A 17,819-nucleotide genomic window follows, 5' to 3' on the forward strand; every position below is an offset into this window, starting at 1 on the left:
ACTATAAGCATATGCGAATCGTGGATACATACACTGATGCATTATGTTTTTTTTTTATATTTTTTTGTTCCTATTAAGTTTCTTTTTTTGGTTTCTCTATATTTATGTTGTCCCACCAAATGAATATTGAACACTTTTGTTTCCATTGTCTCAAAAATAAAGAAAAAGGATTGTGTATACACTATATGACTTAACTGCTGCACCTTTTCTTGCTTATCTTTCTTTTGTCTTCTAAGTAATTGCCTAAATAACTAAGTAACATATATAATAAGAATAAATTACATATATAAGAAGACTATATTACATATATGTGTATGATTATTAATGTCGTTTAGCAGTTAGGATCATGGAGAAATTGAATCGAAAATGGATGTATGAGAGATTAGAAGGTCAACTACTAAAAAAAGAGTTCACAATTGGCGTGCGAGAGTTTATTGAGTTTGCTAAACAACACCGTGATTTTCAAGAATCTTCAAAGATCAGATGCCCTTGTTCAAAGTGTAAAAATGTTCCTTTTTTAGATGTTGAAAGTGTAAGAGGGCATTTGTATAAAAAAGGATCTCTTAATGACTACTATGAATGGGTTTGTCATGGAGAGGATTTTGATTCTTTAAAAGCATCAGATGAGCCGTCGGATCTGTATGTTGACATGATTATTGATGCATTTGGTCAAGTTGATGGTGATCCAATGCATGAAGATATTCAGAATGTTGAAGAAGAACCTAATCCTCAAGTTAAGAATTTTTTTGAGATGTTAGCAGCCGCACAAAAACCATTGTATGAAGGAAGTCGATTATCTGTTTTAGAGATGGCTTCAAGGATTACGAGCTTGAAGTGTGAATACAACTTGCCCCATAGATATGTCGATAGTATTTCATCGCTCATTAGTGAAGTAATTCCTGATGAGAATTCAATGTCCAAGACGTACTATGACACTAAAAAGGTGGTAAAGGGCCTTGAACTTCCTCATGAGAAGATACATGCATGCCCTAAAGGATGCATGTTATTTTGGAAGGATAAAGCTCACCTTGAAAAGTGTTCGAAATGCGGGGGAGAGCGTTATAAGAAGACTTCTCGTGGAAAATGTGTGACGACCAAAGTGTTATTCTACTTCCCGATCGCGCCAAGGTTGCAAAGGCTCTATGCGACCAAAGACCTTGCACATGAAATGCAGTGACATTCAAAAAATCCTAGGGTAAGTGGAACACTCGCCCATCCAAGTGATAGTGAAGCATGGAAACATCTTGATAACACATACAAGGATTTTGCAAGTGAGCCCGTAATGTTAGATTGGGTCTATGCACAGATGGTTTCTCAGCACATGGAAAATTTGGAAGGCAATATTCTTGTTGGCCAGTAATTGTTACCCCATATAACTTGCCTTCATGGTTATGTATGAAGAAGCCGTTTATGTTTTTATCCTTGCTCATTCCGGGTCTTAAAAACCCAAAAGGGAACTTGGATGTGTACATGCAACCCTTGATTGACGAATTGAAATCTTTATGGGAAGTAGGTACAATGACATATGATGTATCCACAAAGAAAAATTTCAAGTTACGAGCTGCCCTTTTATGGACGGTTAGTGACTTTCCTGCGTTTGGGATGTTATCTGGTTGGACTACATCGGGAAAGATGGCTTGTCCATACTGCATGGACAAGCATAGATCTTTTTGGCTAGACAACGACTCTAAAGTATCATGGTTTGATAGTCACCGTCAATTTCTCCCACCTACACATCCTTATAGAAAAAACCGCACTGCTTTTTCCAAAAAAAGAGCAGAAACTCGATTGCCTCCTCCAATATTGACGGGCCATCAACTATGGGAGCAGGTTAAGGAGATTCCAAAGTCCATTGATCCAAAAATCCGTTCGACAAAATAAAAAAAGGTCAAGACAGGGTGGCATAAGCAAAGCATCTTTTGGGAGCTTCCTTATTGGAAAGATTTGTTGATTCGACATAATTTAGATGCTATGCACATTGAAAAGAATTTTTTTGATCAACTCATCCACACAATAATGAATGTGAAAGATACCGCAGTTGATACAGATAAGGCTCGCCTAGATGTTCAGCGATATTGTAAGCGGAGTAGCTTAGAGCCTATTGAATCTGATGATGGGAGCTTGATCTTCCCAAAAGCACCATACACTCTTGATAAAGCACAACGTAGAGTGTTGTGTGAATGGATAAAAGATCTTAAGTTTCCAGATGGATATGCTTCTGATTTTGGTAGATGTGTGGATTTGCAAGCCTGTAAGATACATGGAATGAAAAGCCATGATTGTCATGTGTTCATGGAAAGGTTGTTGCCCGTTGCAATGAGAGAACTTCTTCCTGATAATGTTTGGAAAGAAGTCACTGAAATCAGCCAATTTTTTCGCGATCTATGCTCTTACACTATTAAAGTTGATGATGTGACTCGTTTAGAAAAAAAAATTCCAGAAATCTTATGCAAGTTGGAGAAAATATTCCCACCTGCATTTTTCAATTCAATGGAGCATTTACCCGTTCATTTGCCACATGAAGTAAAAGTGGGTGGTCCTGTGCAATATAGATGGATGTATCCATTTGAGAGGTAATATACATTTTCCCAAGCCACTCCATTGTTTTCAAGTTTCTTCTATATGATTTATAATTTTACATGTGAATGAGTCAATTTAACATATTTTGTAGATTTCTTAATCATCTGAAGAAGAAAATTGGTAATAAGGCACGAGTGGAAGGCTCAATTTGCAAGGCTTATCTTGCAGAAGAGATTTCAAACTTTTGTTCTTATTACTTTCAACCTCATGTTGATACGAAATCTAGAGATCTAGGACGCAATGTTGTTGATGATGATGATCTAGATTCAACTATACCAGAATTATTCCAATTTAGCAAAGGTCATGGCAAAGGTGTCCAAACAAGGTTTTTAGATTCGAAAGAATTCAAGCATGCACACCACTATGTTCTTTCCAATTGTGGGGTGTTAGGAGAATATGAAAGGTACAAATTTCTATAATTGGTAGTTATTTTATGTAATTTGCTAGATTATTAACGTTTTAAGGTTTATAGGAAGTTTGAAGAGTCGATGATGCAAAAATATCCTGGTATTGACCTACATGATATTTGGAGCAAGTTTTCACATGAATTTTCCAAATGGTTTCAGGATTTTGTAAGTTTTTACAATCAAGTTTCGATATATCATTCGCTAAATATGACTAAGGTTATATATTTTATTAATTAATGGCTTGAATTTGAATTTAGGTTATCGAATCTAATGAGACTGATGAAGTGATTCGAGCACTTGCCATGGGTCCGTCTAGACAAGTCAAAACATGGAGGCAATTTGACATCAATGGCTTTAAGTTTCACAGTTTTGATTATGGAAAGCACAAGACTATGAATTATGGTGTGGGTGTAATAAGTGAGGAGGAAATTGATTACTTCGGCATTTTAGAAGAAGTCATTGAGCTGGTCTACTTGGGGACCGTAAATGTCTTCAAAACCTTCTTGTTTAAATGTAATTGGATGGATTCAGTGAATGGCATGAATATTCATGAGCAGTATAGATTAGTTGATGTGAACCACTCTAAGAAATACCCTGCATATGATCATTTTGTTCTAGCACATCAGGTTTATCAAGTGTATTTTACCTCTTATCCAAGCTTAAAGAAAGATAAGAGTCAATGGTGGGCTGTTTTTAAGACTAAAGCTAGGTCAAGTGTGGATGCCCCAATCGATGAGTCAATTTTCCAAGTAGACATTGCTGAGACCCCAACCCTTTGTTCGTCGGATGATGATGATGGTGTTATGTACGAGGATATGGATGAAATGGAGGAGGACGACTCAGGTGGTGAAGAGGAAGAACAACATGAAGAAGATGAATGGGATGATACTGAATCTGAATCTGAAGAAGAGGTTGATGGAGAGTTAGGATACACTGACAGCGATGACAAGGACGATGACGAGGATGATGATGATGATGATGTGGATGAAGAAGAAGAATAATTTCTAAGCTTGTAGTTTTCAATGTGTTTGCTTTGTTATGGGCTTATTTGTTTAATAGACAATGTGTTTATCTTATTTGTTTGGTGTATGATAAATGTTTTAAAATTTCTTGATCATATTTGTGAGCTTACTTTTTAAATTTTTTTTTTTTCATTATGGGTTATTATGTATAAAATAATTATTGTGCTTCTGATCTTTCTAGTTCTTTGGAAATGAAATCCTTCATGAAAAATTCAAAATTTGGTCGGGGAGGTAATCAAGGCGGTGTCCGAGCCAATAATCAATCGGTTGATCAAGACAATCCTGTGGTCACACGACTGACACCACCACCTTCTAATGGTCCTGTGCAAGTAAATTCTAATGCTGATGTTGCTGTTGAGAATGATGTGGCACCACAAAATTTGAATGGAGTGGAACAAGGAAAGATTGAGCTCTCACCAGATGGGATATGGTCAGTTATATTTATCTATGTATTATATTTGTTGTCTTAGTAGCTTATTATCATTATTTATGCTTGTGCTTAATCTTTCTTGCATCAGGTTTGATGACCAAACCGTTAGTGGAAATGTCACAAAATCTTGGAAGGCACACTACAACCACCCATACATGAATTTTACTAAGGTGCCACTTATGGTTAGGGATCGTTGGTTCACTGAGTTTAAGGTATGTTTAGAATTTGAGACATTCTCTTGCATTCATTGCTCTTAAATCATATTAGCCTTAATACTATGTTTTGTGTTTTGTATGCTGTTCCTTTTGCTCTATCTGTCAAGGACCGATAATTATCAATGTAATTATGCTCAAATTAACTAAGAATTTAGAGGAAAGCTTGATTGATTACTAATTTCTGTTTGGTGCATTGACTTAATGAACTTCGTAATTCTATTAGTCCTAGAAGACTTAGGTTTGATCCTTCTGTAACGGAACATGCCATTCAATTACATTGCTATTCTACTTATACTCAGCTTCCCCTCTCACAAAGACTCTCACACTTAATTGCATTTGTCTTCTACTGCTTCCAAAACAGAATAGCTATCACAACCCACCACAACACCCATACCACTCTCCATAGTGGATGTTTTGTGTCCTGTTCTCTCAATTTTTTTGGGGGTTTGTTCCAGTTTGTAGAAGATGGACCCAGGCTAACTACCAAGAAGTCATCATCTAACTCTTGTCATGAAAAGGATGGGTGGTAAGTGAGTATACTGGTGTGTGTTCATAACACACCATAAGTCTCCGACCTCTCCCATCTCCTGCTGTACCAATTCAGTTTATTTGAAAAAAAGAAGAAAAAAAAAGGTTTGGGGTTCTGCTATTCAGTCTGTGAATCTGTCCTCAGGTGGCTATTGGTCAGTTTTCTTCTGTAGATAGTTGAAACTATTGAGAAAAATGCCTGTTATACAAAGCTTCAATAGCTTTGATACCATTCGTTTCTTTTTCAACCTCCCAGCGGTGGGAAGTTGAATTTGTTTACTGCTCTAAGCAGAAGTGTTTGTATGTGCATTTTTCTTAATTTATCCATTCTTTCCCTAGTATCTCTCATTTTACTACATATAACTTGTTTTTCTTGCTCCAAAATAGTTGTCCATCTTACTATTGGTATTACAGGATTTCATAAATAGTGTGCCTCTTCTTTATAAGTATTTCCTCCAGACTCACCCACCTGAGAGTGAAGTGAATTATCGTAAATCACTATGGTGGGTGTTTTTTGGTCAATTTCTGCATTTGTTTCTCACTGATTGTGTAGTTGTGCCCTGCATACCCTGAGCTTTGATTTTGCTCTTATTCATTGGATATTGACTATTGAGATACTTCTTGCCTTTTCTCCTTTATGTTGCACTTTGCTCATTGACCTATATGCAGTATAACACTAATTTCTAGAGAAAAAAATATGTATGTTTAGGTTACTTCATGATTATTGCTGTTATGGTTAATGCAGAAAATCACATACGATAGATATGAATCTTGTGGAGAATCAATGAATCATGCACGTGTTGATCAGTTAAAGCCTCTGTCATAGCCACACGGACCTGAGCACTCACACTATGAACCATCACAGCCATAATGCTGCCATCAGAGTCCCTAATCACAGCCCCTAAGCTCACACCCCACCCTTCCAACACTGCTGCAACAGTGTTGATGCGCACAGTGCCAGCAACACGACACCTCCAACAGCCACGACCCACAGCAGCAGCACTTCTAATCCCACCAGAGACTACACTTGTCCTCTTCCTCTTTTAGCATAGTGCAAACAAATGACCAAAACAAATGACCACTAGATTATTGATTCACGAGTTGCCCATGGTTTTCGTCATGCCAATATTTTAGTGTATCTTAATGAGATAGATCATTAAATTTTGGTAGTTAATTGAGCTTTGGCTTACTATAATGTGCTGTTGTGTAATATCTTGCACTCCTGCAGCCATATCAGGTTGTAAATTAGAAATAAAATGATTTATGTATAATATGCTATTTTGAGTTAAATTATAAACTTTACATGTTAATTCTAATGCAGCGTACATATACTTGGAGACCTGAGTTCGATGCTAAGGCTAGGAAAGAATTTGACAAAAAAGCTGGGGACTGACTTAGGGGCACATTGAACCAAGTTTACAAAATGGCTCTCCATAAGCAAGTTAGTTTCATGACTGACACTGTTCAAGCTGAATTCATAAATAAGCGTAAGCATCCTGATTTTGTAAAACGTTCTAACCAAGCAAGAGATAATCGGTTATCTGGCCAAACATTAGAGAAGTTTGACCCTGGCCATCGCCAAGGTAGCGTATCTACTCCTCAAGTGGTTAAAAAAATGGTAAGTGTATGATTTTAGCAACAAACTTATGATTTTTAATATAAGATAGAAGCAAGTAGAAACTTTTTAGCCACTAATATAGATGACTAAACTGGTCTTTATTACAATTGCTCTATAGTCTATGTCTTCCTTTTTTTTTTGTTGTTTTTCTGTAAGTGCTAACAACTTCTTCTAATACAAGGCAAAGAAAAAGGATAGAATTTTACCAACTGCTGCTGAAGTCTATGAGAGCACTCATTCTGTTTGTGTGGGCAATGATGAAGTTGAATTGATGGGTGACAAGTCTCAAAAAGTCATGGCATGAGTATACTTATATATTTTTCTAAGATTACAAAAAAAATATATGGTAGTTAATGTTTGGAGATATTATGGATTGTTTATTTGTTTGTGTGATTGAGTTGGAGGATGAGAATGATTTGCCGGCATTAATCATATGATTAATGTGGTATGGCATAATGTGAATTGAAACAGGTTTATTTTGAAGCTATACCCTATAGGAGGGAATTCTTCAATTTACAAAGGAGACTCTATCGAAATTTTTACTAATAACTGCTTACATAAATTATTTTGCTATAAGAGTTGCATCTTTTATTTAAAAAAACAACGATAATAAAAATACCCCTGATCCTCTGTTCCCCGATAGTTGTACCTTTGTAATCTGGAACATCTATTAAGAGGTAAAATGACACTTTTACCCCTAATCCTCACATTCAGGAATTTCCAAACCATCACCACCCACCCTCAAATTAAATTAAATTGTGTTTTAGAAGTCCAAACTAGTTTTAGGCTCGGACGATGTCCCAAGTCATTGCTTATATTTTTATTATAGTTGTTTTTATTTAAATGTATTTAGTTTATTTAAGTTTTAACATTTGAGATCATAGTTACTAATACATATCTTAATGCAGGGAGAATATATGGAAAAACTTGAGGAATATAAGAACAAAGGAATTGAGATAAACCCCGACAAAGTCTACTTGGAGGTTGTAGGTGGGCAAAAGAAAGGAAAAGTCTACGGTTTAGGGAGTGCTTCACAAATGTATTACAAGAGCGATCCTACTTCTCAATCTACTGCATCATCTTCCACTCCTTCCATGATTTCTCAATTAAGTTCTCAAGTTGAAGAACTAAAGAAGATGGTGGAAGAAAACCATAACAAGGTGGAAGAAAGCAAAAAAAGAGCGACAGAGAGCTTAAAATGTGCTAAGGAATTCGTCGAAAATCATGAGATCGAAAAAGCTACATGGAAGAAGGAAAAATTAGCTATGCAAAAAACATTGCAGGAAATGGCATCACTTGTAAAACAAGTTTACCGTCCTTATAAGCCTCCTACGCCTGCAGTCACCCGCTCTCGTGATACAACTAAGTGATTTTTATTTTATTGGTGGTAATTTTATGAACAACTAGTCTTTTACATTGTCATTAGTTCTTATTTGAAGCAGCTTTTTTTATATGGGAGGTGACTTTTGGAACAATTAGTCACATGAGTTAAATATTGTTTTTTAATGCATTGATACAAAATTGATTATATTTTGGATATTTGAATAAAATTAACATTTTGGTTATTTGAATTTGTGCGTGGGTACCTTTTTTTTGTGATTGATATTGGTTGTCACTAAATTATGGTCTCAAATATTGATCGTCAGTCGCAAATATTTAGCGACTGCAAGGTTTAGAGACTGATTCGTTAGTTGCAAAATCACTAGTCTCAGTAGTCGCTAATTTGTCACAAATAATTAGTTTTGTAGTCGCAAAAATTTGTTTCGTAAGTAGTTGCTAATCCGTCGCAAAAAACATTAGTCTCAGTAGTCGCAAATCCATCGCAATTAAACTAGTCTCCGTAGTCGCAAAAGTTTAGTCTCGTAGTCGCAAAAGTTTGGTCTTGTAGTCGCTAATCCGTCGCAAAAGTAGTCCTAAAACATTGGTCTAAGTAGTTGCTAATCCGTCGCAAATATTTTACGACGGACAATAATTTAGTTGCTAAAATTTGAAAGTTAGTCGCGAAATGGTAGTTGCAAAGGCGTTGCAAATCCGTCGCTAAATTTGCGACTGTCCAAAAATTAGTCGCAAAAATGGATTTGCGACGAGGTCTTTGGCAACGAACCAAAGTAGTCGCAAATCCGTCGCAAATCCATTTTTGCGACGGATTTGCGACTACATTGGTCGTCGCTAATTACCCTTTTTCTTGTAGCGTAAAACAGATAATAGAGTTTAAGAAACGCGTACCTAGCACCGTCAAGCACACGTCTCTGGGGGTAACCGATTTGTTACATTGTTGTTGTGACAACCTTCCACAAGCTAAGGAACGTTATCCTGTTGTTTTTGACGATCTTCCTCAAGCTAAATGATACCGCCTGAACACTGCTACGCTTGTAACCGCCTCCATTTCCGCTGTGATAGTCTTCTGCAAGCTAGAGAATACTATCGAAGATTGCTTCGCTTGAAACGATATTCTACCGCCTTGTGACCACCTTCCGCAAGCTAGGCAACATGATCGAAGATAACTTCGCTTGAAATCACCTGCAGTTGTTTGTGACAACCCTCCGCTAGCTAGGGAACACTGTCAAAGATATCTTCTCTTGAAGTCATCTCCAGTGTTTGTGACAACCCTCCGCAAGCTAGGGAACGCTGTTGAAGATATCTTCGCTTGAAGTCATCTCCAGTGGTTGCGATAATATTCCAAATAAAATTACCGAAGATCAACGATTGTCGATCCTTAAAAGCTCGCTTGAACTTTACTTCCGCTATGCTAGTACGTTAGCACTTTTGCTGCTTGTGAACCATTATGTCGGTGCCTCTGCTATTTATGAACCATTACGTCGATGCCTTTAATGAGCCAGTGCTTAGGCGCTTTAAGCGAAGTGAGACGATCAATTATCAGGTCGATCACTTTCTGTGATTGTAACCCAAACTGCTGCACGAGGTCCACATAACCATATTACGGGGCCACACACTTTATCGCCGCACCAGCGCCTGCTGGAAGGACTTGTCGCCGTGCTTATTGCTTGTCGCCAAGCGACAATTTTGTCGCCTGGCGCTGCACTCGGGATTTTCAAATAAATCCTCTTTCCTTATGTTGCTGCTGTTCAGTGCCTGGTTTCCCTCCGAACCTTTAACTTGGTTGTTTCCTTTCAACCAAATCTGCTCAAATTAAAGCTCTTCATCTCTAATTTGTAAGTTTTGCTTAACCCCCTCTTATCCCTAGAAGAATCTCATGCATTTATATTCGCGGTTTTTCGAAAAAAAAAAATCCGGGAATATTCTTACTCGTTTGCTCTTTGGATTGTACAAGCGTTTATATTTTTTACTATAGGACTTTGCTTAGCTTTTTAATTATCTTAGGACTGTCCTACAACTTAATTAAGACGTAATGTGTCTTTAACACATACGACTTGTCATGACTCGACTCAAAGTGCTTGACACATGTGTTAGGCTAAACTCCAGATAATATGACACGACATAACTCAACATACATGACTCGTGTGTGCATTATAGTGTGATCGCACGACTCAAAAAAGCAAAAAATTTCCGTCATTTTTTTGTGGAGGGTACCGACTTTCTCCCAAAAAAGAAAGACACGAAAAGGAAGAAGCGAAGTTTTTGAATGCATGTTGAATGAGCTTAGCCAAGTATATGCGTTTGATGTTGTCTTTCAAGGTGCAAAGGTTATTTCATCCTAGGCTATCCTAGTTGACAAAATAATGAAAGTATGTAGGTAACTTAGGCACGGAGGCTAAGAACTTCATACTTCGTGATGCGATAATGATTACAAGTGATGAGTTATTTTGATATGAAAAGGCATGCTTCAACGTCGTGTTAAGATTTCATGATAGAGGGTTCCTAAGGGGAAGATTATTTGGTCATGTATCTGTGCAGTGTGTGAAAGTGACACTAAGGTTAGGCTGCAAGGGCTAAGTGTGTGGAAAAATATATTGAAAAGAGTCAAATAATGGTGACTCTTAGGCTGGGTAGGCTAATGATGTAAGGATCAAGCCCCCAAGTCTATCTCTAAATGAAAAGGGGTGAGCATTGGAAATTCCTAAATATGATATGAATGCATTTTATTACGGCCGCAGCTCAATGTGAAGTAGCCTACGTATCCGTTAGGAATCAGGCCGAACGTAGCTCTAGCCAAACCTCGCACAAGTGTGTGTATACCTCAAAGAGGTCTTTTAAGGGTTGTAACGTGGTTAGGCTAAAGGTTTGAAGAAGAAGGAGATAAAGGCTCAAGACCCTAGATAAGCCCCCAAGGTGTGCAACCTTGCTTTTGAATCTTTATATTTTCATGCTTGAGGCTTTTAACTCTTTTTTAGCTCTCTTTCTTTTTTTGCTTTTGCATTTATTTTATTTTTATAAGTGTGGGCAATCTCGATCATGCGGTCTATCACTCACTTGGCATTCATGTTTCTTAGGCACGGTACCAAGCACTCGATAAGAAACACAATCTGAGACATGTTCATATTAAAGACATTGGAACACTTGCCCTTTTGTACACTTTATTATTTATATTTTATTTATTTTGCTCTTTTGAAATCACTCAAGATTTTTTTTTAAAAAATTGCATAAGATGCACACTGTCCCATCCAAGGCTAGGTAGATGTGGGTTGAAGAAAGAAAAGTCAATCGTTATACGAGGCTCAAAGTGGTCTAGAAAGGATTGTATATTTGAAAGGGTAAAGATGATATGATGGTCTACAAGGGTTGCCTCAAATCATTGGTATACCCTATGCTTAGTTTGGCTCTTTTTTTTATTTTTTTTATTTTTATGCAATGCAATGCAATGATCATATGCAAGGAAAGAAATGCTCATTTTATTAAAAGGGGAAAAAGAAAAAAATATACAAAGTAAATTTAAAGAAAATAAAAGGTGTCTATGCTAGACTTATTGGGGAAAGGAAAAGAAGAAATAGAAAAGAGATCACGAAATCTTGTCGTTGAAACTTGCCTCTTATCCCTTACCTTATCGTCACTTGGTGTTCTTGCCGACTGGAGGTATTGGAAGCCCGTTATTGTCGATCAAATATTGGATTGCTTCCTTTAGCTTCCAACAGCTCTCAGTAGTATGACCCCTACCTTGATGGTACTTGCAATGTACATTTGGGTTCCAACTAGGCAATCTCTTCTTAGGTGGGGGATCTTGAATGGGTCCAATAGGAGTAATGAGTCCCTTGGCATGGAGTTGATCGAAAGCAGCATCGTAGCTAATTCCAATAGGGGTGAAATCCTTTCTTAGTTGCTTTCTAAATCCTCGATTATCCATGGCTAAGATTTCATTAAGGCCGAAAGTACCAACACTGTTACTAGAGTAGGTGTTTTCGGAAGAATAAGGATAATCGTTCTTCTTTCCTTTCCAACCACTGTTGTTATCGTTACTAATTTTGGCCTTTTTGTTGTTTGGAGGAACATGGAGGAGACTTGAATTAATGAGGTCTTGAACGCTATCTTTGAGGATGAATCGTCCTTCGGCAGTGTGATCATGGTCTATATGGTGTCGATAATGAGAACGTTGTTCGATAACCATTATCCAATCTCTTAATCCTTCTATCGCACCCATAAGCATGACAACGGTATTTCGTAATTCTTGAACATCCTCTTCTAGGCTTGATGAGCTTTCACTAGTATTAATTAAGAAAATTTCTTTTTTGCCGGCCATTGTTACAACCCTTTTCGTAAAAAGTGATGCTTTATCAAAAGTGTTGTCTTGGTTAAGTGCTCTTCTCTCCTTGATCAAGTGCTGAGGAAAAGGAAGTTAGGAGTAAGTTTTCTCTCTTTTTTTTTATTTATTTTGACTTAAGCTCTATTCAACATGGAAGAGAATGTGGAAGAGAATGGGAATAGATTGGACCCCCTCACTCGAATGACGGAAAATGACTCATGCATGAACCTAAGACATGGTCATGGTGACATAGGCAAAGTATGTGCTAAGACTAGTGAGTGTGGGTGACATGTTAAGACTTTTGTATTACCATGAGACTAAGTGCTTAGACTTAATTTACGACTAAATAAGGTTACTGCCATTAAAAAAATGACCAAAATGTTTAAATAGACTCGTCGTGATGACTCGAGCAAAGAACTGAACTATCGCCGCACCCTGCAATGCAGCGCCAGACGACAGAGTTGTCGCACGACGTTGCAGCCCAAAATTTGCGCCATTACTAGAACATTAATCTGGGACTGCTTTCAGTATTTTTACTCTACGGGGACAGGCCTAAAGTCGTACTAGGTTATTTTTGATTAATTTATTAAATTTTAATTACTCAAATTAATTAATTAATTAATTAGGCAAAGTCCTTTTAGTCATTAATCAATTAATTTAGACTTAAACACAAGTCAAACAAACGGTTAGGAAAAACACATAGAGTATGCACAACAAATAATGCACAAGTAGTCAAGTAGGCACAATATGATGCAATGAGTTTGCAACCTGACCATGACTCTAGTTCTCTAAAGTTCGGGATATGGGTTTAGTTAAAGAGGGTCCATGGTTATGAGTCCAGATGCACTGCGCGGAAGCCTTATCGTTGGAAGGGTTGGCGCGTGTGGATAGGACCCCACGAGTTAAACTTGCTTCCATGGTTTGGTGAATTCAACATTCTCGGATGTACCCTTTGTTGCTCAGAGCGTTCAATCAGGTAGATGGAGCATGAATTCCCAAAGGGTTATGTCCATATGTAGAACACATATAGGTTTCAAAAAAGAGAGAAAAACTCAATCAGGATATAGAATCGAGCCAATAGTGCTAGAACTTGTCAAAACAAGAAGGCAGATTTCTGGCTCGGTATTGGAAGAACACGGCGCCAGACAACAGAGTCTGTCGCTAGGATATAAGCTCTATCGCCAGACGACAGCATGGCGACAGAGCCATATCTTCAGCGACAAGCTTTGTTTTCTAGACGCTAGTTCCTACATGCCTCAGCAGCTTTCTATGTTCTTAAAATTTTCCAGTTTTCATAGTATTATTTCGATTCTAGTTGTGAAAGATATTTTTCAAATTTCCTACGTGTTAAAATCCTATATTTTTTACTCATTACGGATGGTCTTTCCAATGAGAACCTTTTTTAATGCATATGACAATAATGTTAATCAAAATTACGCACATGAAATACTTAGAACTTTTTTAGTCTCATCCACTCATTCAAAATAATTGCCAAAATAAATTTTAGGCATTAAAATAGAAATCGTCCCCAGTGGAGTCGCCAAAAACTGTAGGGAATATTTCAAGAATTACCCCAAACTTAAACCCCACTGTGATCATACACTTAAGCATGGTGGCGTCCAAGATATTCTGAGGGATGTCCACCCTGAGTGGTTCGCTGACAACTAATCCTGCAGCGTATAACCTTTCTTCACCCTTAATCAAGTTTATTTGCTTTTGTAGTTGTTAATATGTTGCATGTGTTGTGTGGTATGAGTCCCTGTATCAATGTTGTGTTTTTTTGGTTGATAATATTCTCTGTATTGGGTGGTTCCTCTTTATGATTTTGTTGGTTGTTACGTGCTGCCTTTTATGTTGGTTTGACAATGGCCACGGGAATGTTATGTTGATGAGTGATGAGGGATGTTATTTTAACTTGGTGATTGTGTTGAATATGTTGCCTTATGGTATTATGAGTCCCTACTATGTTCTCAATGACATGTTAATGAGAGAACACTATGTTTGTCTGTTTGGTATGCAACCCCCCTTATGAGTGATGGTATTTTTACTTGGTTATAGTGTTGAATATGTTGCCTTATGGTATTATGAGTCCCTACTATGTTCTTAATGACATGTTAATGACAGAGCTCTATGTTTTTATGTTTGGTTTTGGTTTGCTGTGTGATTGAGTCCCCCCTAGTTAATGTCCCTTTGTGCCTGACTGGATAAAGCCAAATGATGAAGGGACTCTTTTGAATCATAGTTGCTAGTGCTAGATTTGCTCCACCTATGGTCATATGGCCTTGATGTTGAGGTAACTACATTAAGCAACTGTTTGATATATGCATACCCTTGCTGATGGTTAAACAATACTTGTTCTTTACAAAACCAACATTCATATCATAATACCAAAAGGTTAAACAGTACACCCATGATTTCAAAATAAAGAGCCCCTAACATAATGACTAGACCTGGAAAATGGGTCATTCGGGTCGGGTATGGGTCGGGTCAAGTTCGGGTCAAAAGATTATCGGGTCAAGTTCGGGTCGGGTCGGGTCATTTCGGGTTTCGGGTTGATTTCGGGTCGACTGATAATCGGGTCGGGTCGGGTATCGGGTCAACAGTTCGGGTCGGGTCAAGTTTGGGTCGGGTCATTTGGGTCGAGTCAATTTTTGGGTCGGGTCAGTTCGGGTCAGGTCAATTTTCGGGTCCAATTTCCGGGTCAACTTCGAGTCGGGTCAACTTCTAGTCGAGTCATATTCGGGTGATTCATTGGGTTAAATTCAACTCTGTATATATATTTTTTTATTTTTTGACGAAAAACTCACAATATTTATTAAGGCTATTTTTTTCATGGATTATAGTAATTGTTTGACTTTTATTAACTTTTTTTTTTTTTTTTTGTGTTTAGAACTTTAGGCTAAGAATCACTTTCAGGATCTCCTGAAACTAAGAAGAACTAATTGATTTATACCTCACTCTCTTATTGATCTTAGTTTTAATACGTACCCTTATAATCATTGTGATTGTTGTAATAATTTCTTTGAATTATTCTTGTACTCCCTTCGTCTCAAATTACTCTTAACGATTTGACATTTTGCACTATTCACACATCTCACTTTGACCATCTTCTTTAGCTATTATATGAAAGTCAATGTAGTCATGTAAGATGTTGTTGAGTCTATTTTAATGTATAATTTCCTAATATAAATTTTTTATACTACCTCCGTTAACTTTTATTTGTAACTTTGGGGTATTATTTGTGAGATATAAAATATTCCAAAATTGCAAATAAAAGTTAACGGAGGTAGTAACTCATATAATTATTTACTAAAAGAAGTTAAAGGTCAGGTCATTTTCGGGTCGGATCAACTTCGGGTCTCGGGTCAACTTCGGGTCGGGTCGTTTCGGGTCTCGGGTCAACTTCGGGTCGGGTCATCTTGGGTCGGGTCGTTTCGGGTTGGGTCATTTCGGGTTTCGGGCCAAGGTCGGGTCAGTTCCACTTCGGGTCGGGTATGGGTCGGGTCGGGTCGGGTTAATTCGGATTTTGGGTCAATTTCGGGTCACTGGTTTCGGGTCATCGGGTCTGGGTTAGGATTTCCAGGTCTATACATGACTGCCTTACATGTCTTTAATGTGATTGATCAAAATACACATAACCTAAGCATTAAGTACATAACTACAACAAAAGAAAGTCATAGAATAATAACACACAATACTTCTTACCAAAGTCTTTAAAATACTGTGAAGGTTATGTGTGGCATTCAATGTACACAAGTTAGGCTCCTTGTATTGTCATTTCTTCGGTCAGCATCTTTTTCCATGTGTGCTTCTTCCTCTGCTGCATGTGTTGTTGGGATAAACATGGTGTCTAGATAAGTCACAGCTTGATGTATCAGCTCCCTTGGAACATGTAGGTGTTTGGGAAGTACCCCTAATATGTCCAGCTTCTTCTTCTTCATATGAGGTGGAGAGAAGTTATTGCCTCCTTGCTTTTCTAGTACTCCCTCCGTCCCTTTTTTACATTCTTGTTTGTAAAATTACAAGGGAATTAAGGAACTAAGAATAAAACAAATAACAAAAAAACAAAAAAATGGGAAGTACAAAACATTAAATGATGTCTTTGAGTAAACAAAGATAGATTAATATTTAATGATGCCATGTCATCAATCCTTTGCAAAAAAAAAAAAAAAAAAGAGGACCAATAACATAGTCCTATTGGAAAATTAAGAACCAATCATATTCATCTAGATTTAGGCACAAGGATTCTAAATTTTTTTAGGGGGGAAATAAGAGTGAGCATTAATTATAAAACAGAAAAAGAGGGATAATTTGGAATATTTGGAAAAAAATACTTACTAAAAAAGAAAAGGAGGAATGTAATTTTGGAATACCCAAAAAGGAAAGTAAGAATGTAAAAAAGGGACGGAAGGTGTACCTTTATCATCACTGACTGTAGTGTTAGCCATATATACTTGTTGGCCTTAGCCTAAAATACATTGTATGCATTGATGACCTCTTTGATTAAGTCATCCAAAGTTGTTGGGAAGGCTTGGTATTGGAGGGATTGAATGACTTTGAACAACCCTAGGTCTAACACATTCAAGTCAGGAGACAGTGCTGGTTGGTACACCATTTCAATATTGAAACCATTTGCATGACAAGCAGCAATGAATTCCTCATCTTTAGGAATTTGATGAGGCCTTGCATTATCCCATTGAATTTTGACATTTTTAGGTACATTCTGTGGCTATTGTAGATGTATTGAAGGGATGATGTGTTTCATTAGCATTTCTCTGATTGCTTCTTTGTTGATATTCTGTACAACCTTAGTCTCCAATGTTCCAGCTTCTCTGTTTTTGCTTTTTTTCTTTGCCAACTGTTTCTTGACAAATGGAAATATACCATACTTTCCATCATGTAATAGAATCCCATCTCTTGCATACAATGGTTTCCCTATCATTGCCATTAACATGGCCTTCACCTTAAACCTCTTTGACTGTTGACACCTGTAGGGATCTTTCTCTTTTCGAAGCAGATAGAACTTTCTGGTTTCTGGGTTCAAGTAAAACCATTTCTCATCAATGTGAATGACTTCTTGCATGCAACAAACTTTGGGTCTCCTTAAGTTGGAATTGGATTTATGTGACTTAAAACCCACTTTAACCTTGCCACTTTATGGTTGGATGTTAATGTAGGATGGTTTGTGCTTGTGTGAGTCCTAAGTCTTCCTTTCTTCCTTAATCTGTGAATTGTTGAATGTGAAACATTCAGTGCTCCAGCATAGCTGCTCTCTATTGTCCTCTTGTATAATGGGACATATTGTAACCATTCATCTCTTTGGGTTTGGGACTAGTTCTGCCCAGTTTTTTTGACTTGACATC

At 37.3% G+C, this 17,819-nt stretch overlaps 2 protein-coding genes and 2 long non-coding RNA genes across 4 annotated transcripts; 3 read left to right on the top strand and 1 right to left on the bottom strand.

The window, feature by feature from the left end:
• The first annotated feature begins 346 nt into the window (after nt 1-346).
• On the top strand, nt 347-1,881 carry LOC145634683 (uncharacterized). The gene is made up of 2 exons (XM_081686087.1): nt 347-1,085; nt 1,307-1,881. The coding sequence occupies exons 1-2, from the start codon at nt 347-349 to the stop codon at nt 1,879-1,881; spliced, it is 1,314 nt and encodes a 437-aa protein (XP_081542213.1).
• Nucleotides 1,882-2,894: 1,013 nt separating this feature from the next.
• Nucleotides 2,895-3,315, top strand: LOC145597853 (uncharacterized). The gene is made up of 3 exons (XR_014103433.1): nt 2,895-2,983; nt 3,053-3,152; nt 3,245-3,315. It is a non-coding gene; the product is annotated as an uncharacterized LOC145597853 (long non-coding RNA).
• A 1,228-nt stretch (nt 3,316-4,543) lies between these two features.
• Nucleotides 4,544-8,198, top strand: LOC145597912 (uncharacterized). The gene is made up of 3 exons (XR_014103457.1): nt 4,544-4,651; nt 6,504-6,765; nt 7,709-8,198. It is a non-coding gene; the product is annotated as an uncharacterized LOC145597912 (long non-coding RNA).
• An 8,726-nt stretch (nt 8,199-16,924) lies between these two features.
• Nucleotides 16,925-17,539, bottom strand: LOC145634691 (uncharacterized). The gene is made up of 2 exons (XM_081686092.1): nt 17,264-17,539; nt 16,925-17,185 (listed from the first exon to the last, which is right to left on the bottom strand). Exons 1-2 carry the CDS (start codon nt 17,537-17,539, stop codon nt 16,925-16,927), a joined length of 537 nt encoding a protein of 178 aa, XP_081542218.1.
• Nucleotides 17,540-17,819: the final 280 nt, after the last annotated feature.

This window comes from Chenopodium album, chromosome 1 (genome assembly GCF_948465745.1).
Source record: "Chenopodium album chromosome 1, dcCheAlbu1.1, whole genome shotgun sequence".
NCBI classification, from domain to species: domain Eukaryota; kingdom Viridiplantae; phylum Streptophyta; class Magnoliopsida; order Caryophyllales; family Amaranthaceae; genus Chenopodium; species Chenopodium album.

What these genes read in the sequence shown, in the direction of transcription:
- LOC145634683 (XM_081686087.1), top strand. Translation starts at nt 347, where the DNA reads ATGGAGAAATTGAATCGAAAATGGATGTATGAGAGATTAGAAGGTCAA. An exon ending in GAAGACTTCTCGTGGAAAAT is followed by an intron (nt 1,086 to 1,306) that starts GTGTGACGACCA and finishes GTCTATGCACAG; the next exon opens with ATGGTTTCTCAGCACATGGA.
- LOC145634691 (XM_081686092.1), bottom strand. Translation starts at nt 17,539, where the DNA reads ATGCAAGAAGTCATTCACATTGATGAGAAATGGTTTTACTTGAACCCA. An exon ending in CTGGAACATTGGAGACTAAG is followed by an intron (nt 17,186 to 17,263) that starts GTTGTACAGAAT and finishes CATCTACAATAG; the next exon opens with CCACAGAATGTACCTAAAAA.